This window comes from Pecten maximus, chromosome 13 (assembly GCF_902652985.1).
Source record: "Pecten maximus chromosome 13, xPecMax1.1, whole genome shotgun sequence".
In the NCBI taxonomy this organism is placed as follows: domain Eukaryota; kingdom Metazoa; phylum Mollusca; class Bivalvia; order Pectinida; family Pectinidae; genus Pecten; species Pecten maximus.
In genome coordinates this window covers 29,656,693-29,683,766 of record NC_047027.1, presented here as the reverse complement: position 1 = coordinate 29,683,766, position 27,074 = coordinate 29,656,693, and the positions used below count along the sequence as shown (strand labels likewise).

Genomic DNA, 27,074 nt, shown 5'->3' with positions numbered 1-27,074 from the left:
AACATGGCGAGATATGAGAGAATAACAATTTATTACACTCTGTCGGAGGTGTAGCATCTTTTAGAGAATGAAACTCATTCACGCTTAAGTTCTCATCAATACCACCTCATTAAGAAATGGGTAAATTTTAAAAAAAATACAAAAATCTTTTATCAACAGTCATGTATTTTCGCTTAATGAAGTGAATTGTTACTTTATATATGTTGATTACCGAATGAGGTTATTCAGATATGTTGTAAAAAGGAAGCATGATATACGTGTATTCTAACCACAGATATGAAGGATGCAAATATATTGTCGACGTGGCATTCAATTCAAACAGGCCTTTGTTCAACGTAACAAAACAAGTAAGATTTTATCAAAATTCATCTTACAGCGGGTAATAGTTCCGGCTACTGGTATTTACGGGATAGTTTGAGATGTGGTTTTTTTCTGATTGACAGCAGACCTACACTTCGACACGGGGTATTCTATTTATAGTTGTATTTAGTAGTATACCGACCAGGAAGTTTACATACAATATGTACGTATACAGATATACGTCAAAAATGTACCTACATAATCAACACGTATCTGTATCCAAAAGTGACATAAAAATCCACTGGATCATCTTACTACTATTGGCAGTCTCATCACCGTCAGGTACGTATAGAATGTATACTTACTCGTATCAACCCTGTCATTATATCAAAAAATGTAGCTGTCATTTTATTAATTTAGTGAGTCTTTTTAAATCGAGCCGAGTGACGTCATTAGACTGTTTGTTAGTGTGGTAACGATACCCCTAATACAGATATACAGATGGTGACGTGAACCTCAAATGTATCATAATATTTGTATTTGTTGTTTCACTATACAAAAGATAATGCAATGTAATCATTGTCAATTGACTGTTTACCTAGCGCCTGTGTTATAGATATACGGTACCAAAGCTACCTGTGTGTCTCTTTGTTTGTCTGTCTGTCCGACCGTCCGGTCAGCCGTTTGCACGTCATTCGTCCGTTCCTCCCTTTCTGTTTCTTTTTTCAAAGATAACACCTTGTGATAGTTACAAATCCTAACAGAACGAACCGCTGCGTGGTGTAGTTGTATATATTACTCATATAAATGGGTGCTATATATTTTTGTATAAATTAAACAACTCATTTATGTCAGGTTATGATATGTTTTGTGATGCTGAGGATATTAACATTTTACGTCACGTGAAACCCTCACAAATCTCAATAAATTAGCTCCATTACATATTGTGGGCACGGAAATGAGTTCAAAGGTGTCGCTTTCTGACTACGATTACAGAACAGCAAACACTATCATCACATTTCTCAGATAACACACACTTATATAACTGACTCAACAATGGCTAGATAACCGAGCTCGTAGCATAGAGTATGTGCGAGTCACCTAGTGGACTGTTCGAATGTTATTCCAAAAGCCTTACAGCCCATATAATAGCATGAATACAAAAGCTAAAAACAAAATACATAATTTGGAGAGTGATATTTAAACCTCTATTATGGTATAAGATAACGAAACATGTACATCTATTTTTTTGGATTATTGATGCAAATATATTTCATTGATTTGATGAAACCTGAAATTATCAAAATATAGCATTTTCATGACTTTAACGTTAAATGTTAATCGTGCTATATTAAAATCAATATGTATATGAAACATTTCGAAGTAAACCGGTATATTAGTTTGAATTCAGGGAAACATTGCTAGTCGCGTATGTAACGACTGACGTTAAGAATGCCACCATACATAGGATATTTGTAATGTTACCATTAAGCTATCGAAAAGCTGAGAAACGTGTGTTGTCGTAGTCGTGTCCCTTGGGAAGACACTTTACCCTAATTGCTCTGGATGACATACGACTGGCCTTCCGTATGTTGTTCAATGAGGTAGCCATCAACTACTACAAGGAGAGTCCGCCTCAAAATGACAATGACTGTTTGTTCATCTGACGATACATATAATCGTAAGGCGGGATCCACCGCCCTAGAATCGTAAGGCAAAAGCAACGCCATAGTACCATAAGGCGAGAACCACTCCCTAGGACCATAAGGCGATTGCCACCGCCCTAGAACCGTAAGACGTGAATCACCATTCTAGAGCCGTAGGACGAGAGCCACCACCCTAGAACATTAAGGCGAGAGCCACCGCACTATAATCGTAAGGGGAGAGCCACCGGATTATAATCGTAAGGCGAGAGCCACTGCCCTATAATCGTAGGACAAGAGCCACCGCCCTTGGACCGTATGGCCAGAGCCATCGCCACATGACCGTTAGGCGAGAGCCACCGCCCTATAATCGTAAGGCGAGAGCCACCGCCCTATAATCGTAAGGCGAGAGCCACCGCCCTAGAACCGTAAGACGAGAGCCACCAACCTTGGACCGTAAGGCGAGAGCCACCGCTCGATATATAACCGTAAGGCGAGAGCCACCGCCCTAGAACTGTAGGACGAGAGCGACCGCCCTAGAAACGTATGGCCAGAGCCACCGCCACATGACCGTAAGACGAAAGCCACCGCCCTAGAACCGTAAGACATGAATCACCATTCTAGAGCCGTAGGACGAGAGCCACCGCCCTAGAACATTAAGGCGAGAGCCACCGCACTATAATCGTAAGGTGAGAGTAACTGTCCTATAATCGTAAGGCGAGAGCCACCGCCCTAGAACCGTAAGACAAAAGCCACTAACATAGAACCGTCAGACGAGAGCCACGGCCCTAGAACCGTAAGACGAGAGCCACCGCCCTAAAATCGTAATGCGAGAGCCACCGCCACATGACCGTAAGACGAGAGCCGCCGCCCTGAAACCGTAAGACGAGAGCCACCGCCCTAAAATCGTCAGACGAGAGCCACCGCCCTCAAATCGTAAGGCGAGAGCCACAGTCCTATAATCGTAAGGCGAGAGCCACCGCCACATGACCGTAAGACGAGATCCACCGCCCTATAATCGTAAGGTGAGAGCCCCCGCCCTAGAATCGTAAGGTGGGAGCCACCACCCTAGAACCGTACGGCCAGAACCACCGCCACATGACCGTAACACGAGAGCCACCGCCCTATAATCATAAGTCGAGAGCTACCACCTTATAATCTTAAGGCGAGGGCCACCACCCTAGTACCGTAAGACAAAAGCCACCGTAAGAGGAGAGCCATCAACCTAGGACAGTAGCACAAGAGCCATCGCCCTTTAATCGTAAGGCGAGAGCCACCGCCCTATAATCGTCAGACGAGAGCCACCGCCCTCAAATCGTAAGGCGAGAGCCACCGCTACATGACCGTAAGACGAGAGCCACCGCCCTAGAACCGTAAAGTGGGAGTCACCACCCAAGATCCGTAAGGCGATAGCCACCACCCTATGACCGTAGACGAGAGCCACCGCCCTATAATCGTAAGGTGAGAGCCCCCGCCCTAGAATCGTAAGGTGGGAGCCACCACCCTAGAACCGTACGGCCAGAACCACCGCCACATGACCGTAACACGAGAGCCACCGCCCTAAAATCGTAAGGCGAGAGCCACCGCCCTATAATCGTAAGGCGAGAGCTACAGCCCTACAATCATAAGGCTAGAGCCACCGCCACATGACCGTAAGACGAGAGCCACTAAAAGGTGAGATCCACCGCCCTATAATCGTAAGAGAGCCACCAACCTAGAACCGTAAGACGACAGCCACCACGCTAGAACCGTAAGAGGAGAGCCATCAACCTAGAACCGTAAGACGACAGCCACCACGCTAGAACCGTAAGAGGAGAGCCATCAACCTAGGACAGTAGGACAAGAACCATCGCCCTTCAATCGTAAGGCGAGAGCCACCGCCCTATAATCGTAAGGCGAGAGCCACCGCCCTATAATCGTAAGGCGAGAGCCACCACCCTATAATCGTAAGGCGAGAGCCACCACCCTAGAACCGTCAGGCGAGAGCCACCGGACTATAATCGTAAGGCGAGAGCCACCGCCCTATAATCGTAAGGCGAGAGCCAGCGCCCTAGAACCGTATGACCAGCGCCACCGCCACATGACCGTAAGACGAGAGCCACCGCCCTAAAATCATAAGGCGATAGCCACCGCCTTATAACCGTAAGACGAGAGCCACCATCCTAGAACCGTAAGGCGAGAGCCACCGCCCTAAAACCGTCAGGCGAGAGCCACCGGACTATAATCGTAAGGCGAGAGCCACCGCCCTATAATCGTAAGGCGAGAGCCAGCGTCCTAGAACCGTAAGACGAGAGCCACCGGACTACAATCGTAAGGCGAGAGCCACCACCTTAGAATCGTAAGACGAGAATCACCAACCTAGGACCGTAAGACGACAGCCACCGCCCTATAATCATAACACGACAGCCACCACCTTATAATCGTGAGGCGAGAGCCACCGCCCTATAATCGTAAGGAAAGAGCCACCGCCCTAGAACCGTAGAGGGAGAGCCACCGCCCTAGGACCGTAAGGCGAGAGCCACCAGCCTATAATCGTAAGGCGAGAGCCACCACCCTAGAACCGTCAGGCGAGAGCCACCGGACTATAATCGTAAGGCGAGAGCCACCGCCCTATAATCGTAAGGCGAGAGCCAGCGTCCTAGAACCGTAAGACGACAGCCACCGCCCTATAATCATAACGCGAGACATACCACCTTATAATCGTGAGGCGAGAGCCATCGCCCTAGGACCGTAAGGCGAGAGCCACCACTCTATAATCGTAAGGCGAGAGCCACCACCCTTGAACCGTAAGGCGAGAACCACCGCCCTATAATCGTAAGGGGAGGGCCACCGGACTATAATCGTAAGGCGAGACCCTCCGCCCTATAATCGTTAGGCGAGAGCCACCGCCCTAGAACCGTAAGACAAAAGCCACCGCCCTAGGACCGTAAGACGAGAGCGACCGCCCTAGAACCGTAGGACGAGAGCCACCGACCTAGAACCGTATGGCCAGAGCCACCGCCTTATAATCGTAAGGGAAAACCACCGCCACATAACCTAAAGACGACAGCCACCGCCACATGACCGTAAGGCGAGAGCCACCACTCTATAACCACCACCACATAACCTAAAAACGAGAGCCACCGCCACATAAACGTAAGGCGAGAGCCACCGCCACATAACCGTAAGACGAGAGCCACCATCCTAGAACTGTTAGGCGAGAGCTACCGCCCTATATTCGTAAGGCGAGAGCGACCGCCCTAGAACCGTAGGACGAGAGCCACCGCCCTAGAACCGTATGGCCAGAGCCACCGCCACATGACCGTAAGACGAGAGCCACAGCCCTATAATCGTAAGGCGAGAGCCATCAACCTAGGACCGTAGGGCGAGAGCCACGCCCTATTATCGTAAGGCGAGAGCCATCACCTTATAATCGTCAGACGAGGGCCACCACCCTAGTACCGTAAGACAAGAGCCACCACGCTAGAACCGTAAGAGGAGAGCCATCAACCTAGGACAGTAGGACAAGAGTCATCGCCCTTTAATCGTAGGGCGAGAGCAATCGCCCTATAATCGTAAGGAAAGAGCCACCGGCCTATAATCGTGAGGCGAGAGCCATCGCCCTAGAACCGTAGAGGGAGAGCCACCGCCCTAGGACCGTAAGGTGAGAGCCACCACCCTATAATCGTAAGGCGAGAGCCACCGCCCTATAATCGTAAGGCGAGAGCCACCGCCCTAGAAACGTAAGACAAAAGTCACCGCCCTAGGACCGTCAGACGAGAGCGACCGCCCTAGAACCGTAGGACGAGAGCCACCGCCCGAGAACCGTATGGCCAGAGCCACCGCCTTATAATCGTAAGGGGAAAACCACCGCCACATAACCTAAAGACCAGAGCCACCGCCACATGACCGTAAGACGAGAGCCACGCCCTAAAATCGTAAGGCGAGACCATCCGCCCTATAACCGTAAGGTAAGAGCCACCACTCTATAACCACCGCCACATAACCTAAAGACGAGAGCCACCGCCACATAACCGTAAGGCGAGAGCCACCGCCCTAGAACTGTTAGGCGAGAGCCACCGCCCTAAATTCGTAAGGTGAGAGCGACCGCCCTAAAATCGCAAGACCAGAGCCACCACCCTTGAACCATAAGACGAGAGCTACCGCCCTAGAACCGTAAGCAGAGAGCCACCTCCCTATAATCGTAAGGCGAGAGCCACCGCCTTATAATCATAAGGCGAGAGCCACCGCCACATGATCGTAAGACGAGAGCCACCGCCCTAGAACCGTAAGGCGAGAGATCCACCGCCCTATAATCGTAAAGTGAGATCCTACGCCCTATAGGCCTAAGGCGAGAGCCATCACCCTATAATCGTAAGACGCGAGCCACCAACCTAGGACCGTAGGGCTAGAGCCACCGCTTTATAATCGTAAGGCGAGATCCACCGCCCCATAATCGTAAGGCGAGAGCCACTCCCTAGGACCATAAGGCGATTGCCACCGCCCTAGAACCGTAAGACGAGAGCTACCACCCTAGGATCGTAGGACGAGAGCCACCGCCCTATAATGTTAAGGTGAGAGCCACAGCCCTATAATCGTAAAGTGCGAGCCACCGCTCTATAATCGAAAGGCGAGAGTCACCGCCCTAGAACCATAAGACGAGAGCCACCACCCTTGGACCGTACGACGAGAACCACCGCCTTATAATCGTAAGGCGCGAGCCACCGCCTTATAATCGTAAGGTGAGAGCCCTCGCCCTAGAACCGTAAGGTAGGAGCCGCCGCCCTATAACCGTAAGGCGAAAGCCTCCGCTCTAGAACCGTAGGACGAGAGCCACCGCCCTAGAACCGTATGGCCAGAGCCACCGCTACATGACTGTAAGACGAGAGCCACCGCCCTAAAATCATAAGGCGAGAGCCACCGCCCAAGAACCGTAGGACGACAGCCAACGCCCTAGGACCGTATGGCCAGAGCCACCGCTACATGACCGTAAGACGAGAGCCATCGCCCTAGAATCGTAAGGCGAGAGCCACCACCCTAGAATCGTAAGGCGAAAGCCACCGCTCTATAATCGTAAGGCGAGAGCCACCACCCTATAATCGGAAGGCGAAAGCCACCGCCCTATAATCGTAAGGCGAGAGCCACCACCCTTAAATCGTAAGGCGAGAGCCACCACCCTAGAACCGTATGGGCAGAGTCAGCGCCATAGAACCATCAGGCGAGAGCCACCGCACTATAACCGTAAGGCGAGAGCCACCGCCTTAACATGGTAAGGTGAGATCCCCCGCCCTAGAACCGTAAGGCGAGAGCCACCGCCCTAGAACGGTAGGACGAGAGCCACCTCCCTAGGACCGTATGGCCAGAGCCACCGCCACATGGCCGTAAGACGAGAGCCACCGCCCTAGAATCCTAAGGCGAGAGCCACCGCCCTATAATCGTAAAGCGAGAGCCACCACCCTAGGCGACAACAACCGCACTATAATCGTAAGGCGAGAGCCACCGCCCTAGAACCGTAAGGCGAGAGCCACCGCACTATAATCGTAAGGCGAGAGCCCCCGCCCTATAATCGTAAGGCGAGAGCCACCACCCTAGAACCGCGAGGCGAAAACTTCCGTACTATAATCGTAAGGCGAGAGTCACCGCCCTATAATCGTAAGGCGGGAGTCACCGTCCTAGAACCGTAAGACAAAAGCCACCACCCTGGAACCGTAAGACGATATCCACCACCCTTGAACCGTAGGAATAGAGCCATCGCCCTAGAATCGTAAGGCGAGAGCCACCGCACTATAATCGTAAAGCGAGAGCCACCAACCTATAATCGTAAAGCGAAAGCCACCGCCCTATAACCGTAAGGCGAGAGCCACCACCCTATAATAGTAAGGTGAGAGCCACCACCCTAGAACCGCAAGGCGAGAGCCACCGCACTATAATCGTAAAGCGAGAGCCACCAACCTATAATCGTAAAGCGAGAGCAACCGCCCTATAATCGTAAGGCGAGAGCCACCGCCCTAGAACCGTAAGGCGAGAGCCACCGCACTATAATCGTAAGGCGAGAGCCCCCGCCCTATAATCGTAAGGCGAGAGCCACCACCCTAGAAGCGCGAGGCGAGAACTTCCGTACTATAATCGTAAGGCGAGAGTCACCGCCCTATAATCGTAAGGCGAGAGTCACCGTCCTAGAACCGTAAGACAAAAGCCACCACCCTGGAACCGTAAGACGATATCCACCACCCTTGAACCGTAGGAAGAGAGCCATCGCCCTATAATAGTAAGGTGAGAGCCACCACCCTAGAACGCAAGGCGAGAACTACCGTACTATAATCGTAAGGCAAAAGTAACCGCCCTATAATCGTAAGGCGAGAGTCACCGCCCTAGAACCGTAGGACAAAAGCCACCACCCTAGAACCGTAAGACGAGAGTCATGACCCTTGGACCGTACGACGAGAACCACCGTCTTATAATCGTAAGGCGCGAGCCAACGCCTTATAATCGTAAGGTGAGAGCCCTCGCCCTAGAACCGTAAGGTGGGAGCCAGCGCCCTATAATCGTAAGACGAGAGTCACCGCCGTAGAACCGTAAGACAAAAGCCACCACCCTAGAACCGTAAGACGAGAGCCACCACCCTTGGACCGTACGACGAGAGCCACCACCCTTATAATCGTAAGGTGAGAGCCCTCGCCCTATAACCGTAAGGTGGGAGCCGCCGCCCTATAACCGTAAGGCGAGAGCCACCGCCCTAGAACCGTATGGCCAGAGCCACCGCTACATGACCGTAAGACTTGAGCCACCGCCCTAAAATCATAAGGCGAGAGCCACCGCCCAAGAACCGTAGGACGACAGCCAACGCCCTAGGACCGTATGGCCAGAGCCACCGCTACATGACCGTAAGACGAGAGCCATCGCCCTAGAACCGTGAGGCGAGAGTAACCGCCTTATAATCGTAAGGCGAGAGCCACCGCTCTATAATCGTAAGGCGAGAGCCACCGCCCTAGAACCGTAAGACAAAAGTCACAGCCCTAGGACCGTAAGACGAGAGCGACCGCACTAGAACCGTAGGACGAGAGCAACCGCCCGAGAACCGTATGGCCAGAGCCACCGCCTTATAATCGTAAGGGGAAAACCACCGCCACATAACCTAAAGACCAGAGCGACCGCCACATGACCGTAAGACGAGAGCCACGCCCTAAAATCGTAAGGCGAGATCATCCGCCCTATAACCGTAAGGTGAGAGCCACCACTCTATAACCACCGCCACATAACCTAAAGACGAGAGCCACGGCCACATAACCGTAAGGCGAGAGCCACCGCCCTAGAACTGTTAGGCGAGAGCCACCGCCCTATAATCGGAAGGCGAGAGCCACCGCCCTATAACCGCAAGGCGTGTGCCACCACCCTATGATAGTAAGGCGAGAGCCACCACCTTATAATCGTAAAGCGAGGGCCACCACCCTAGTACCGTAAGGCGAGAGCCACCACCCTATAATAGTAAGGCGAGAGCCACCACCCTTGAACCGTAAGGCGAGAACCACCGCCCTATAATCGTAAGGCGAGGGCCACCGGACTATAATCGTAAGACGAGAGCCACCGCCCTAGAACCGTAAGACCAAAGCCACCGCCCTAGGACCGTAAGACGAGAACGACCGCCCTAGAACCGTAGGACGAGAGCCACCGCCCTATAACCGTAAGGTGAGAGCCACCACTCTATAACCACCGACACATAACATCAAGACGAGAGCCACCGCCACATAACCGTAAGGCGAGAGCCACCGCCACATAACCGTGAGACGAGAGCGACCCCCCTAGAACTGTTAGGCGAGAGCCACCGCCCTTTATTCGTAAGGCGAGAGCGACCGCCCTAGAACCGTAGGACGAGAGCCACCGCCCTAGAACCGTATGGCCAGAGCCACCGCCACATGACCGTAAGACGAGAGCCACCGCCCTATAATCGTAAAGCGAGAGCCACAGCCCTATACTCATACGACGAGAGCCATGCAACGCCACATGACCGTAAGACGATAACCACCGCTCTATAATCGTAAGGCGAGAGCCATCAACCTAGGACCGTAGGGCGAGAGCCACGCCCTATAATCGTAAGGCGAGGGCCATCACCTTAGAACCGTAAGACAAGAGCAACCGCCCTATAATCGTAAGGTGAGAGCCACCGCCCCAGAACCGTAAGTCGAGAGCCGGCGCCTTAGAACCGCAAGGTAATGGCCACCGCCAAAAGACCATAAGAGGAGAGCCACCGCCCTATAATCGTAAAGCGAGAGCCAACGCCCTATAATCGAAAGACTAGAGCCACCGCCATATATTCGTAAGGCGAGAGCCACCGCCCTAGAACCGTAGGACGAGAGCCACCGCCCTAGAACCGTATGGCCAGAGCCACCGCCTTATAATCGTAAGGGGAAAACCACCGCCACATAACCTAAAGACCAGAGCCACCGCCACATGACCGTAAGACGAGAGCCACGCCCTGAAATCGTAAGGCGAGACCATCCGCCCTATAACCGTAAGGTGAGAGCCACCGCCTTATAATCGTAAGGGGAAAACCACCGCCACATAACCTAAAGACGAGAGCCACGGCCACATAACCGTAAGGCGAGAGCCACCGCCCTAGAACTGTTAGGCGAGAGCCACCGCCCTATATTCGTAAGGCGAGAGCGACCGCCCTAGAACCGTGGGACGAGAGCCACCGCCCTAGAACCGTATGGCCAGAGCCACCGCTACATGACCGTAAGACGAGAGCCACCGCCCTATAATCGTAAGGCGAGATCCACCGCCCTAGAATCGTAAGGCAAATTCAATGCCATAGTATCATAAGGCGAGAGCCACTCCCTAGGACCATAAGGCGATTGCCACCGCCCTAGAACCGTAAGACGAGTGTCACCACCATAGAGCCGTAGAACGAGGGCCACCGCCCTAGAACATTAAGGCGAGAACCATCGCCCAAAGACCGTAAGATGAGAGCCACCACCCTAAAATCGCATGACCAGAGCCACCACCCTTGAACCATGAGACGAGAGCTACCGCCCTAGGACCGTAGGACGAAAGCCATCGCCCTATAATCGTAAGATGAGAGCCACCTCCCTATAATCGTAAGGCGAGAGCCACCGACTTATAATCATAAGGCGAGAGCCACCGCCACATGATCGTAAGACGAGATCCACCGCCCTATAATCGTTAAACGAGATCCTAAGCCCTGTAGGCCTAAGGCGAGAGCCATCACCCTATAATCGTAAGACGAGAGCCACCAACCTAGGACCGTAGGGCTAGAGCCACCGCTTTATAATCGTAAGGCGAGATCCACCGCCCCATAATCGTAAGGCGAGAGCCACTCCCTAGGACCATAAGGCGATTGCCACCGCCCTAGAACCGTAAGACGAGAGCTACCACCCTAGGATCGTAGGACGAGAGCCACCGCCCTATAATGTTAAGGTGAGAGCCACCGCCCTATAATCGTAAAGCGCGAGCCACCGCTCTATAATCGAAAGGCGAGAGTCACCGCCCTAGAACCGTAAGACGAGAGCCACCACCCTTGGACCGTACGACGAGAACCACCGCCTTATAATCGTAAGGCGCGAGCCACCGCCTTATAATCGTAAGGTGAGAGCCCTCGCCCTAGAACCGTAAGGTAGGAGCCGCCGCCCTATAACCGTAAGGCGAAAGCCACCGCCCTAGAACCGTAGGACGAGAGCCACCGCCCTAGAACCGTATGGCCAGAGCCACCGCTACATGACTGTAAGCAAGAGCCACTGCCCTAAAATCATAAGGCGAGAGCCACCGCCCAAGAACCGTAGGACGACAGCCAACGCCCTAGGACCGTATGGCCAGAGCCACCGCTACATGACCGTAAGACGAGAGCCACCGTCCTAGAATCGTAAGGCGAGAGCCATCGCCACATGACCGTAAGACGAGAGCCAATGTCCTAGAACCGTAAGGCGAGAGCCACCGCCCTATATTCGTAAGGCGAGAGCCACCGCCCTATAATAGTAAGGTATGAGCCACCGCCCTAGAACCGCAAGGCGAGAACTACCGTACTATAATCGTAAGGCAAGAGTCACCGCCCTATAATCGTAAGGCGAGAGTCACCGTCCTAGAACCGTAAGACAAAAGCCACCACCCTAGAACCGTAAGACGAGAGCCACCACCCTTGGACCGTACGACGAGAGCCACCACCCTTATAATCGTAAGGCGCGAGCCACCGCCTTATAATCGTAAGGTGAGAGCCCTCGCCCTAGAACCGAAAGGTGGGAGCCGCCGCCCTATAACCGTAAGGCGAGAGCCACCGTCTAGAACCGTAGAACGAGAGCCACCGCCCTAGAACCGTATGGCCAGAGCCACCGCTACATGACTGTAAGACGAGAGCCACCGCCCTAAAATCATAAGGCGAGAGCCACCGCCCAAGAACCGTAGAACCACAGCCAACGCCATAGGACCGCATGGCCAGAGCCACCGCTACATGACCGTAAGACGAGAGCCATCGCCCTATAATCGGAAGGCGAGAGCCACCACCCTTAAATCGTAAGACGAGGGCCACCACCCTAGAACCGTAAGACAAGAACCACACCCTAGAACCGTATGGGCAGAGTCACTGCCATAGAACCATCAGGCGAGAGCCACCGCACTATAACCGTAAGGCGAGAGCCACCGCCTTAACATGGTAAGGTGAGATCCCCCGCCCTAGAACCGTAAGGCGAGAGCCACCGCCCTAGAACGGTAGGACGAGAGCCACCTCCCTAGGACCGTATGGCCAGAGCCACCGCCACATGGCCGTAAGACGAGAGCCACCGCCCTAGAATCCTAAGGCGAGAGCCACCGCCCTATAATCGTAAAGCGAGAGCCACCACCCTAGAACCACAAGACGACAACAACCGCACTATAATCGTAAGGCGAGAGCCGCCGCCCTATAACCGTAAGGCGAAAGCCACCGCCCTAGAACCGTAGGACGAGAGCCACCGCCCTAGAACCGTAAGACGAGAGCCATCGCCACATGACCGTAAGACGAGAGCCAATGTCCTAGAACCGTAAGGCGAGAGCCACCGCCCTATATTCTTCAGGCGGGAGCCCCCGCCCTATAATAGTAAGGTATGAGCCACCGCCCTAGTAACCGCAAGGCGAGAACTACCGTACTATAATCGTAAGGCAAGAGTCACCGCCCTATAATCGTAAGGCGAGAGTCACCGTCCTAGAACCGTAAGACAAAAGCCACCACCCTAGAACCGTAAGACGAGAGCCACCACCCTTGGACCGTAGGAAGAGAGCCATCGCCCTAGAATCGTAAGGCGAGAGCCACCGCACTATAATCGTAAAGCGAGAGCCACCAACCTATAATCGTAAAGCGAGAGCCACCGCCCTATAACCGTAAGGCGAGAGCCACCACCCTATAATAGTAAGGTGAGAGCCACCACCCTAGAACCGCAAGGCGAGAGCCACCGCACTATAATCGTAAAGTGAGAGCCATCGCCCTATAACCGTAAGGCGAGAGCCACCACCCTATAATAGTAAGGTGAGAGCTACCACCCTAGAACCGCAAGGCGAGAACTACCGTACTATAATCGTAAGGCAAAAGTAACCGCCCTATAATCGTAAGGCGAGAGTCACCGCCCTAGAACCGTAGGACAAAAGCCACCACCCTAGAACCGTAAAACGAGAGCCATGACCCTTGGACCGTACGACGAGAACCACCGTCTTATAATCGTAAGGCGCGAGCCAACGCCTTATAATCGTAAGGTGAGAGCCCTCGCCCTAGAACCGTAAGGTGGGAGCCGCCGCCCTATAACCATAAGGCGAGAGCCACCGCCCTAGAACCGTAGGACGAGGGCCACCGTCCTATAACCGTAAGGCGAGAGCCACCGCCCTAGAACCGTAGGGCGAGAGCCACCGCCTTAGAACCGTATGGCCAGAGCCACCGCTACATGACCGTAAGACGAGAGCCACCGCCCTAAAATCATAAGGCGAGAGCCACCGCCCTAGAACCGTAGGAGGACAGCCAACGCCCTAGGACCGTTTGGCCAGAGCCACCGCTACATAACCGTAAAACGAGAGCCACCGTCCTAGAATCGTAAGACGAGAGCCACCGCTCTATAATCGTAAAGCGAGAACCACGACCGTAGAACCGTGAGGCGAGATCAACAGCCTTATAATCGTAAGGCGAGAGCCACCGCCCTTGAACCGTAGGACGAGGGCCATCGCCCTAGGACCGTATGGCGAGAACCACTACCTTATAATCGTAAGGTGAGAGCCCTCGCCCTAGAACCGTTAGGTGGGAGCCACCGCCCTATAACCGTAAGGCGAGAGCCACCGCAATAGAACCGTAGGACGAGAGCCACCACCGCAGAACCGTATGGCCAGAACCACCGATACATGATCGTAGGACGAGAGCCACCGCCCTAGAATCGTAAGGCGAGAGCCACCGCCCTATAATCGTAAAGGGAGAGCCACAGCCCTATAATCGTAAGGTGAGAGCCAACGCCCTAGAACCGTAAGGTGGGAGCCCCGCCCTATAACCGTAAAGCGAGAGCCACCACCCTATAATCGTAAGGCGAGAGCCACCAACCTAGAACCGCGAGGCGATAGCCACCACCCTAGAACCGTAAGGCGAGAGCCACCGCCTTATAATCGTAAGGTGGGAGCCACCGCCCTATAACCGTAAGGCGTGAGCCACCGCTATAGAACCGTAGGACGAGAGACCCGCCCTAGAAACGTATGGCCAGAGCCACCGCTACATGACGGTAATACGAGAGCCACCGTCCTAAAATCATCAGGCTAGAGCCACCGCCCTAGAACCGTAGGACGACAGCCAACGCCCTAGGACCGTATGGCCAGAGCCACAGCTACATGACCGCAAGACGAGAGCCACCGCCCTAGAATCGGAAGGCGAGAGCCACCGGCCCATAATCGGAAGGCAAGAGCCACCGCACTATAAATGTAAGGCGAGGGCCACCACCCTAGAACCGTAAGACAAGAGCCACCTCTCTAGACCCATAAAACGAGAGCAACCGTACTATAATCGTAAGGCAAGAGTCACCGCCCTATAATCGTAAGGCAAGAGTCACCGCCCTTGGACCGTAAGACGAGAGCCACCGCCTTATAATCGTAAGGCGCGATTCATCGACCGATAATCGTAAGGTGAGAGCCCCCGTCCTAGAACCGTAAGGTGGGAGCCACCGCCCTATAACCGTAAGGCGAGAGCGACCGCCCTAGAACCGTAGGACGAGAGCCACCGCTACATGACCGTAAGACGAGAGCCATCAACCTAGGACCGTAAGACTAGAGCCACCGCCCTATCATCGTAAGGCTGTAGCGCCACTACCTTATAACCGCCCTATAACCGTAAGGCGAGAGCCACCGCCCTCGAACCGTAGGACGAGAGCCACCACCCTAGAACCGTATTGCCAGAGCCACCGCTATATGATCGTAAGACGAGAGCCACCGCCCTAGAATCGTAAGACGAGAGCCACCGTCCTAGAACGGTAGAGCGGGAGGCACCACCCTAGGACCGTATGGCCAGAGCCACCGCTCTAGTATCCTAAGACGAGAGCCACCGCCCTAGAATCCTAAGGCGAGAGCCACCGCCCTATAATCGTAAGACAAAAGCCACCGCACTATAATCGTAAGGCGAGAGCCCCCGCCCTATAATCGTAAGGCGAGAGCCACCGCCCTAGAATCCTAAGGCGAGAGCAACCGCCCTATAATCGTAAAGCGAGAGCCACCGCCCTATAATCCTAAGGCGAGAGCCTCCAACCTAGGACCGTAAGGCGAGAACAACCGCACTATCATCGTAAGGCGAGAGTCACCGCCCTATAACCGTAAGACAAAAGCCACCGCCCTAGAACCGTAAGGCGAGAGCCACCGCACTATAATCGTAAGGCGAGAGCCCCGCCCTATAATCGTAAGGCGAGAGACACCGCCCTAGAACATTAAGACAAAAGCCACCGACCTCGAACCGTAAGACGAGAGCCACCTCCCTTGGACCGTAAGACGAGAGCCACCGCCCTATAATCGTAAGGCGCGAGCCACCGCCCTATAATCGAAAGGTGAGAGCCCCCGCCCTAGAATCGTAAGGCGAGAGCCACCGCCCTATAACCGTAAGGCGAGATCCACCGCCCTAGAATCGTAAGGCGAAAGCCACTCCCTAGGACCATAAGGCGATTGCTACCGCCCTATAACCGTAAGACGAGAGTCACCACGAGGACGAGAGCCATCGCCCTAGAACATTAAGGCGAGAGCCACCGCCCAAAGACCGTAAGACGAGAGCCACCAACCTAGAACCGCAAGACCAGAGCCACCACCCTTGAACCTTAAGACGAGAGCCAACGTCCTATAATCGTTATGCGAGAGCCACCGCCCTATAATCGTAAGGCGAGAGCAAACGCTCTATAATTGTAAGGCGAGAGCCACCGCCCTAGAACCGTAAGGCGAGAGCCACCGCCCTATAATTGTAAGGCGAGAGCCACCGCGCTATAATCGAAGACAATAGCCACCGCCTTATAATCGTAAGGCGAAAGCTACCGCCCTAGAACCGTAAGGCGAGAGCCACCACCCTAGAACCGTAAGACCAGAGCCACCACCATAGAACCTTAGACGAGAACCACTAACCTAGGACCGTAAGACGAGAGCCCTCGCCCTAGAACCGTTAGGTGGGAGCCACCGCCCTATAACAGAAAGGTGATAGTCAACGCTCTAGAACCGTAGGACGAGAGCCATCGCCACATGACCGTAAGCCGAGAGCCTCCACCCGAGAATCGTAAGGCGAGAGCCACCGCCCTATAATCGTTAAGCGAGAGCCACCGCCCTATAATCGTTAAGCGAGAGCCACCGCCCTATAATCGTAAAACGAGAGCCACCGCCCTATAATCGTAAGGCGAGAACCACCAACCTAGGACCGTAACACGAGAGCCACCGCCCAAGAACAGTAAGGCGATAGCCACCGCCCTATAATCGTAAAGTGAGAGCCACCGCCACATGACCGTAAGACGAGAGCCACCGCCCTATAATCGTTAAGCGAGAGCCACCGCCCTATAATCGTAAAACGAGAGCCACCGCCCTATAATCGTAAGGCGAGAACCACCAACCTAGGACCGTAAGACGAGAGCCACCGCCCAAGAACAGTAAGGCGAGAGCCACCGCCCTATAATCGTAAAGTGAGAGCCACCGCCACATGACCGTAAGACGAGAGCCACCGCCCTATAACCGTAAAACGAGAGCCACCAACCTAGGACCGTAAGACGAGAGCCACCGCCCTTTAATCGCACGATGAGAGCCATCGCCCTAGAACCGTGAGGTGGGAGCCACCACCCTATAATCGTAAGGCTGGAGCCACCACCGTAGAACCGTAAACGAGAGCCACCAACCTAGGACCGTAAGACGAGAGCCACCGCCCTTTAATCGTACGGTGAGAGCCCTCGCCCTATAATCGTAAAGTGAGAGCCACCGCCACATGACCGTAAGACGAGAGCCTCCACCCGAGAATAGTAAGGCTAGAGCCACCGCCCTATAATCGTAAAGCGAGAGCCACCAACCTAGAACCGTAGGACGAGAGCCACCGCCCTATAATCGTAAAACGAGAGCCACCATCCTAGAACCGTGAGGCGAGAGCCACCGCCCTATAATCGTAAAACAAGAACTACCGCCCTTGAACCGTAAGGCGAGAGCCACCGCCCTATAATCGTAAAACGAGACCCACCAACCTAGAACCGTAGGACGAGAGCCATCGCCCTATAATCGTAAAACGAGAGCCACCAACCTAGGACCGTAAGACGAGAGCCACCGCCCTTTAATCGCACGATGAGAGCCATCGCCCTAGAACCGTGAGGTGGGAGCCACCACCCTATAATCGTAAGGCTGGAGCCACCACCGTAGAACCGTAAAACGAGAGCCACCAACCTAGGACCGTAAGACGAGAGCCACCGCCCTTTAATCGTACGGTGAGAGCCCTCGCCCTATAATCGTAAAGTGAGAGCCACCGCCACATGACCGTAAGACGAGAGCCTCCACCCGAGAATAGTAAGGCTAGAGCCACCGCCCTATAATCGTAAAGCGAGAGCCACCAACCTAGAACCGTAGGACGAGAGCCACCGCCCTATAATCGTAAAGCGAGAGCCACCAACCTAGAACCGTAGGACGAGAGCCACCGCCCTATAATCGTAAAACGAGAGCCACCGTCCTAGAACCCTGAGGCGAGAGCCACCGCCATATAATCGTAAAACGAGAGCCACCACCCTAGAACCGTGAGGCGAGAGCCACCGCCCTATAATCGTAAGGCAAGAGCCACCGCCCTATAATCGTAAAACGAGAACTACCACCCTAGAACCGTAAGGCGAGAGCCACCGCCCTATAATCGTAAGGCGAGAGCAACTATCTTAGGACCGAAAGACCACAACCACCGTCTTAAGACCATAAGGTTATAGCTACTCATTGCAGCATTACAACTTTTAGATACATATGGCTAAATGTGTTGGTGAGAGAACATTACCTGCATTCAATTTTATTATGAAAAGTTTGACGAGACCACATCAGAGCAATAAGACTAGACCGGATCATCGTTTATAGTGTAATATTTACACTCTGTATTGCATTTGTCTATATGTCTTTAGTGAACCAAATTGTTTTCATAAGACTGAATACTGCAATTATACAGCTCAAGTTGTTGCAGTTTAAAATGATGACCGCCAGTTACTTTCGGTCTGTAGAGCTTTCGAATGCACATGTTATGAAAATTACATTTTTTTTATGAAAGAAATGAGTTCGTCACTGGTTATAAGCGCTATTTTTTATCTATACGAAATTATCAAAATGTCAATGTACTCACACTCACAGGGGATTGTTTTCGAATTTTTAGAAATGCTATACACAACATAACAGTCCATAAATAGTGAAAAATCGGGATTATGAACATAGTTTCCGGTTGTGTATGTATTGGCCTACTAGATTTTATTTCATTTTATTTTTGTTTTGTAAGAACTGATATCAAAGGCCTATCTTACTCTGAAATCGAGCCAATGTTAAATTAAATCATCGTCTGATAAATTAGCAACACTGATATGACCGGTTAGACGGGAATATGTTTCGAACGAAATATCCTTGGAATCATTTTCACCTTCTATCATGATGACTTTAATTTAGAATTTAAGAGCTGATTTTCTACCGAAAATAACGTATATCAAGACGATAAAAAACATATGTGTTTTCGGGGAATCGGATCTATCCAGTTGTACCCATTCAACGCCGCATCACTACAAAATGATAACCGTATATCATTGCGCAGAAAACGGCTTTAAAGCCAAATCTGTGCCAAAACCATTGTATGTCATTGCTATTGATAACGACATGAGGGACTATATCAATTCTTTTGAAAATTTCGTCTGTTTCGGTATTTGAACTTGATGACGTCAGTGACAGGGTAAGCGGCAGCTTTAAATACGTCTAAAGCTACAGTAAATAAATGATAAATTTTAATATTTTAATAAATATTATGTTTACATGAAAAGGGCGTATTGGTGATATATATATTTATATTTCTGCTTCTGTTTTAAGGGTACGTGTGTGCAAGGGTGTGTGTGTGTGTGTGTGTGTTTGAGAGAGAGAGAGAGAGAGAGAGAGACAGAGAGAGACAGAGAGAGAGAGACACACACACAGAGAGAGAGACAGAGAGACAGAGAGACAGAGAGAGAGACAGAGACAGAGACAGAGAGAGAGACAGAGACAGAGACAGAGATTATTACTTTCGAGGATGAAATTATGAACACCACGTTTGTATGATTTGTATAACGAGAAATGTAAAAGTATGGTAATGAAATATGAATGAGAAGTTGGACTATATACATATAATATTAAGATATATCTATGAGCCTACATCTGAGCATAAGAAAAAAAAATAATAAAAAAGAATCTTAATGAATGTATGCATACGCATTGAACTGTTGTTATCATACGGTCGATATAATTTGGGTGACAGATATAGAGGATATCTCACAGTGACTTTAGTCGAATATATTTGGTATTACTGAAGACACTGTTAGATATTCTGTTTATTACATTTTTTATCAACGAAAACCCTACCCCGTATTCTAGTGAAAAATATCACTTTTATAGAATGAATAATTTTTGATATTTCCCTGGTAGCCATTTCCTGAAATGAAACAGCGGTACATTCACATTAAACGTTTCATCCAATTTCATACTTAGATGCTGTAACCCTGTCTGGGTCATCTGAGTACGCCGTCCCTGGGACTGAGTTTACACTGACGTGTGATGTACCAGAGGAGGCCAACATTGTCCTGTTTTACCACCGTCCTGACGTCACTACTTCAGAAGGTAGTATACAAGTAGGTGGTGACCAATGTTACAACATCAAAGTCAGCCCCGCCGTCCCCTGTACACCGGATGTCTGTTCCTGTGTAACGTCTGGAGGCCTTGGTACAGTGTTCCGGTGGATCATACAGCCACAGACGGGAGACCATGGATCTGTGTGGTTCTGTAAACGTGCCAACCTTAACCTACCTAATGGTAACCAGACACTGGACAGTGATGACTATACACTTAACGTGGCAGGTATGCGTTACAATATGTTGTCTGTTGTGCCAGTATTATTAGTTGTATCATTAATAAAGCAATGATATGCAATGTGATACAATACAAATGGCGATTCATACATTAATTGATGTATAGTAACCTGCGTGCATGTTGCAAACTCATGAAGTTCACATACAATGTACCTTCATCGAAAGATGCAAATGTTCGAGAAATCTTTGCGTAGTTATCTTACAATTGTTCGATCACAAATACGAGTAAAAATAAAACGGCAAACTTGTGTGCTGCGCATCAGTGCTAAATTGTGAGTAGGTAGATCAGTTACTAAATGATGTCCGAAAAAAAAACAGGCTGTGTACGGTTTGTGTCATTATAACTATAAACTATAAAAATGCATTTGAGTGTACAGTAGATTGTATGTACATGTTATATGCACGTGTTTTGTATACATACACATAATTTCAGTAAAAAATATGTTTAACTGTAGTCATGATATAGATCGCAGTCATATTTTTCGGCATAGCCGTCTAATTTTCTTTTGGCCCCGGATATGACGCGACAAGTGGCGTTCTGGTCAAGATGAAGTATGTGATTGGTCAATGTAGCGGTCAATGCAAAATGCAGATATACAGTTAAAAACGAAACAAAGTTAAAGGGACCTCACGGTAGACCAATATTTATTTTGTATTTTTTATCATATTATTGGGAATATCTTTTTAAACAAATAACCTTCTGAACAATGACCATTCGAATTTGATGATGTATGTACATAAAACATCAATTATCAATTATTAAAATGTTATCACTCTGAATATGCAAATTTTGTGACATATTCGATAAACGCATGCGCACAACAAACTAAAACATATGGAAACAAAAATGGCTTCCAATGTGAATCGACTGGGGTTGAAAACGATAACAGCTTCCGCAATGAAGAGAATAATAGGAAAATGGGTCAAACACAATCCTAGAATTAAACTGGGGAAGCAGTACAATATATTGTAACAGTTCAAACATGAAAACAACAGTAATACGGACGCCACTCGTATTCTGCCTGATTGTTTGATAGTAGGTCATGATAATCTCGGTAATATTTACACAAACTCGGTATTTACACATAAATATGTGTGCCGTAATATATACAGAACGTGTTATTTAACATTTAAACCACTGTGTATAATATCGTTATCCAACTAACCCAGATGGAATATAGATATCGCCTTGTAAACTATCGTGTGTTCGTGTTGCCACGATTTCAAAACAGTTCCGTAATGATCTAAAAATAATTTCCGCGCTAAATTTAGAGGGGGGTTCCCAACTAAGTAAATCGAGTGGTCAAGCTGGACATAGGGATTGACTGTGAACATTGGAATAGCACAGAAACATAACTGGAAAGGAACAAAACGCGTACATTCAGTAAAAATTGCAACGTTTTTACCGTGATGTCCCTTTTAAATTGAATGCAAGCTGAATAAGTGGATGCATCTATTCAAATGACACATTTGCAGTCTTATTATCACCAAAATGATTCAAACTGATATAATTTTGTTATCCGTGCTGAAATTGCGCATTTATTAATTACATCGTAGTTCGTTAATTTATTTCACCAGTAGTTTTACATTATAACCACCAGCATTAAAACTATGCCGTTTATCTTTTTTAAAGATATTTCTTGTTTAATCTTGTTTAACTATAACGATGTTTTCTTACAAACGTTAAAAAAAATAAAAAATAAATATATAAATGAAGATACAGCACAATATAGAAGCAGTTCTTACTGACAAGGACAGAAACATAGTCTTTCACAATTTCACAGTTTCTTGATAAAATTTCGATTTTGACCACAAATAAAGTTCCATTTATTTTCCATCTCGTTTAAAGAAAATATTCAAAATGTATCACAGAATAATGCTAGTAAGTTCATGTTAGTCTGGTAGACATTGTGTTAGGGCCAGTTTCAACTGTATGTAACTAAATGGCACGGCGTTTCCTATTGGTCACCGATATATCCGTAACATATTCGTGGATTGCTTTTACATATTGTATATTTTGAATACGTCTAATCTAAATATGCATTTAAACTTGAAGACGGTCCCGGTACCTCCATAGCTCTGTCCCCGCCCGACACTACCTACACCAGGACAGAGGGGGACACGTTACCAGACATCACCTGTACAGCGGACTGTAGACCTGGCTGTACCTTTGTCTGGACACGACCGGACAACACCAACTTTACTGTCTCACCTGTGTTGTCACTGGGACAACTGGACAGATCAGAACACGGGACATACAGGTGTTCAGCTAGGAATATTGTCGGGGAGTCAACTACAGCCATAAATGTTATCATACAGTGTAAGTAAAACGTAAAAAATAAAGAAGACCAGTATCGCAAACAGTATAAATGTACAGTGTAAGTATACACGACTTTAGTGTAACTTTTTTGTCGTCGATTTATAGTCCACGAATTGATATTCATGTAATCAACTGTTTAATTGGTCACAACACATTTTAATCCCATTCGTTTTCGGTTTATAAGACAGTATCTCTTCCAGACGGACCTTCAACCGTAAATCTGACTCCACCAACTGTGACCTACACTCTTACAGAGGGACAGACTATCCCCACCATCACGTGTTCTGCTGACTGTAACCCGGCCTGTACCTACAGCTGGACAAAGGATGGACAGTCCTACACTACAGGGCCAGGTCTCCAACTCACCAACATACAGCGTGGTCAGGGGGGCGTGTACAGGTGTACGGCCAGTAATGGGCATGGGAGTGACGTCAGCGTCAATGTAAACGTCACAATCAAATGTATGCACTATTTTCTAATCTTATTCTTCAACTGTACGTTGCAACCTTTCAACTTATTCTCACTACAGTGTTACTATTCAAACGTAGTTTTGTTTCGCGTTATTTAAGGATGAAATAAGAAAATTGAATATACATCGATAGAAGAGTATATGTTATTTTGTTCAGTCCTTAAAATTCATCTTTCTTTTATTCATAACAGCAAATGTCATGTTCCATGGAGCAATGGTTTTTACATTGACCAAACACGTCCCGGTGGACACACGATATTGTATCAACGTTGGTTATAGGTTGAATTATTGTCGCGACGTCGACAACCATTTTACAACGTCGATAAGACGTCGAAACCAAACCGTGGAAACAACGTCAATACTATGGCATTGTGTAAATGTTGAAAAGACGTTATATTTTGGTCGCCACAATGGTAACGTTTTTTTCAACGGCGATCAGACCACAGATTACTTCTGTATTCAGACATTGTAATTGACAGATGGACGCAATGTCGGACGACATTTACAGCCATTGTATTATAATATATATATATATATATATATGTATTTGAAAATAAACACGTGTATACAATTTGAAATGAATATAATATTCACCAGGGAGACATATTTTGCTAGATATTAACACATTCATCGATTTTTTTAAAAGTATATGAAAGCGCAATCTAGCATGTTATCAAAATCCTCGTTCTGCAAAGGCGAGACCCTAATTTCATATACATAAAATGTATGTACGTGTAGTTACGCATTACTTGACACTACAGCACCATTCGGACAGCAGCACCTTTATCTCAGCACATGTGCTTTTTCCGGGGCCTTGGTTAAGCCAGTGTGACCCATTATGGCCGTTGTGCACGAGAACTGAGGACTTTGAATCATAAAAACAGGATTTTCAAGTAAGTGTGTTTATTTTGAATCGTCTGTTTTTCATTCTTTCCCGATGTTTCAATTTGATGTTTATTTTCTTAATATGCTATTTTGAACGTGATGTTGAAACATTGCACTATCAGCGCGCCTACAGCTACCCGCTATAATTATCCGTCGATTACAAACTCGAATTGTCGGAAAACAGATATCGGTATCTTCTGTAGATGGTAACTGTTGAGTGTCAGAGTTTTTTTACATTGTAAGTTTTTGTTTGATATTTGTTTAAGATGATTGCCATTGCCTAAAAACAAACAAGATATCCAAAATACACAAGTACAGTATTCAAAATGTTGACAAATTTAAACTCTAAAGACAATGTGGGTAGCCGCCAAATCCCATTGTCAAGTGAATGAATGTGGACAGGGCATTTCAAAACAATATTACTAATTACACCGCCTTATGTAACCAGTTTATAGCTTAAATTAATTTGGGACATTGTTCAGTGAACGCATGATTTGGTTTATTTGTAAAGCAAATGTTCTCAAATATGTTTATAAGAAGATAAGCAAATTATATAATCCGTTTGTTTTATCAATTTTTATACAGAACGTGAAATGAAGACATTAAAACTAACAGCACATGAAGTCTCATCGGTTGTCATCAATTTCTTGAATGTTCCGGACCAACGTTCGAAGTGGTGGTCGGAATTAAGAATCCAAATAAAAGACATGGACACCTGTTTGACGATTTTTGTTTGTTTGAGTACCTACCATAGTATGTTAATGGCAACAACATTGCCAATTTTGAGTTGAAATATTGAACACACTCAGAAATGCGACACGAAGTTAAGAGCACAAGAGATATTGTCAAAATACGCTGAACCCGCACTTGCGAAGTGTATACGAAATTGCAGTGTAGTTTTGCAGATTTTATAAATATTCCTTGTGCTAAAATAGGTTACAATGCAAAATACAAATCTGGTTGTATAAAGGTCGTATTTCTGACGTCGGTTCAACGTCTGATTCTGACTGCTGTGTAACGTTGAAACGATGTTGTCAGTGCGTTGTATTATCATTGTAAGGACGTTGTGTAGACGTCAAATTTCCGACGTCCGTACAACGTCAGGTTCTGACGTCTAGAAAATTTCATTTTCAACCAAAATACAACGTCTAAACAACATCAGAGTATGACGTTATTTTAGTGTCGTTCCGACACCATTTGCCCATTAGGAGTCAGTTTTTTTTATTATTATTTCAGTGCCCCTTTCGCTGCGGCAGGAGTTCTGATGTTAGTCGGCCCATATCAGATTTTTATAAAGTCTATAAAACGCCAGAAACCTTCCGATTAGCTTCAACGTGAAAAACCATCATGGATATTGGTAGTCATTGTCGGATACTTGCGGTTGATTTAACTGGGTAACGATCCACTACCCACGTGTTGGATAGAGTTACAATCAACCGTAGGTAATGACGATTCTTGGCAGTGGAAGATCGGCTTTTTATAAACTAGCTCGGCGTTCGCAGATTCGAGTTACGTTCTATTTTTAGATGTTTTTAATACTTAACTTATGAATTGTTGACGTAATAGAGCAAAGATAGGGTCAACATATATGATGATTTAACATTAGCATCGGCTTCTGCTTGAATTTTCAAAATATATTAAATACAAAAAGGTATGGGTATGAAAAGTTTAGATCTGGGAAAGTTAGTTTCAGAATTAATTCTGTGAAAAAATGGGACCTCCTTGACAAACACCTGTGTCGCTGTTGTAGGTACTGCCATATAATTCCCCCAAGATTATTATATGACACAATTCCCATGAAATTATTTTATCATTGTGTTCAGAATAGTCCAACTAACATTTTGATACCACGTATTACGATATTTCTAGGGAAAATTTTGATTTCTATTGCTGATTAAGCAAAACTACTTGGAAAACTCCATCACAAATGAGAAAATTTCCATTCTGGACAACTGAACATGCATAGTTCCAGGACTATTCTACCTCTTATACTTGGTTAAAAGTTTGCTACTAATGATTTCTTTCAACATGACGATTTATGAAAAATGTGAAAACCGGTAAATTTGTCGTTTTACACATTTGTTTTAAAAGAAACAAAAATACAGATTCGTGACCATTTGTCCTTAAACGTTAGTTTCTTAATAACCAGAAGTCGGTGAGTTGGCAAGATTGTTGCCCATGTCAAATGGTATCATTTTAGATAACATTGGTGACCCTGACCTTTGTCACACGAATGCAATTCGCTGAAATAGTTACAATAGAGTTGAAATTACAAGATTTTATTGTAGGTTATTGGGATCAATGACGTGACATTTTATATACTAAGACTATATATAACCTATAAATTACAGATAAAGTGACTGATTTTGATTTCGTCAGTTCCAAACCATTACAATGTGTCACTTTCGAGATGTCAACTGGAGATATAACTACTGCAGTGTCATTACATTGCAAACAAATCGAATACAATTCGATTCTTGTGAAAACAACTCAACTGATTGCTTGTTTTAACGTGAGTGTCGCATGGTCTGGTAGACTGTGATCTTGGTGACGAATATGGCCCAGGAAATATAAAATACATGCAACATGTGCACACATACCAACTGTTCGTATGCCTGCTGGACATTGTCATTTCTGTCGAACGCAATCCAAACATTATATTTTGACTGTGATCTGTGCCTTGAATGGATTTGGCCTCGGATACGGTTTTCAGCAGTAGACCCACACTTCAAAGTTTCCCGCCGGTGTCAGATGCTCTGCATTGTACCTTGGTGCTCTTTTAACTGATATGACCCACAGATTACTGTCTCCAGATATTCCATATCAAGTTTTGGAAACTCGATCGCACAGGCATCAAGTTTTACCCAATTGACCCTGTTTCGCCTAGAAAGGCCGAGTTCATCATCGACTCTTGA

At 48.1% G+C, this 27,074-nt stretch overlaps 1 protein-coding gene across 1 annotated transcript; it reads left to right on the top strand.

The window, feature by feature from the left end:
• Positions 1 to 542: 542 nt before the first annotated feature.
• Positions 543 to 27,074, top strand: LOC117340640. The gene is made up of 3 exons (XM_033902404.1): positions 543 to 642; positions 20,109 to 20,474; positions 26,959 to 27,074. Exons 1-3 carry the CDS (start codon positions 549 to 551, stop codon positions 27,072 to 27,074), a joined length of 576 nt encoding a protein of 191 aa, XP_033758295.1. The 5' UTR covers positions 543 to 548.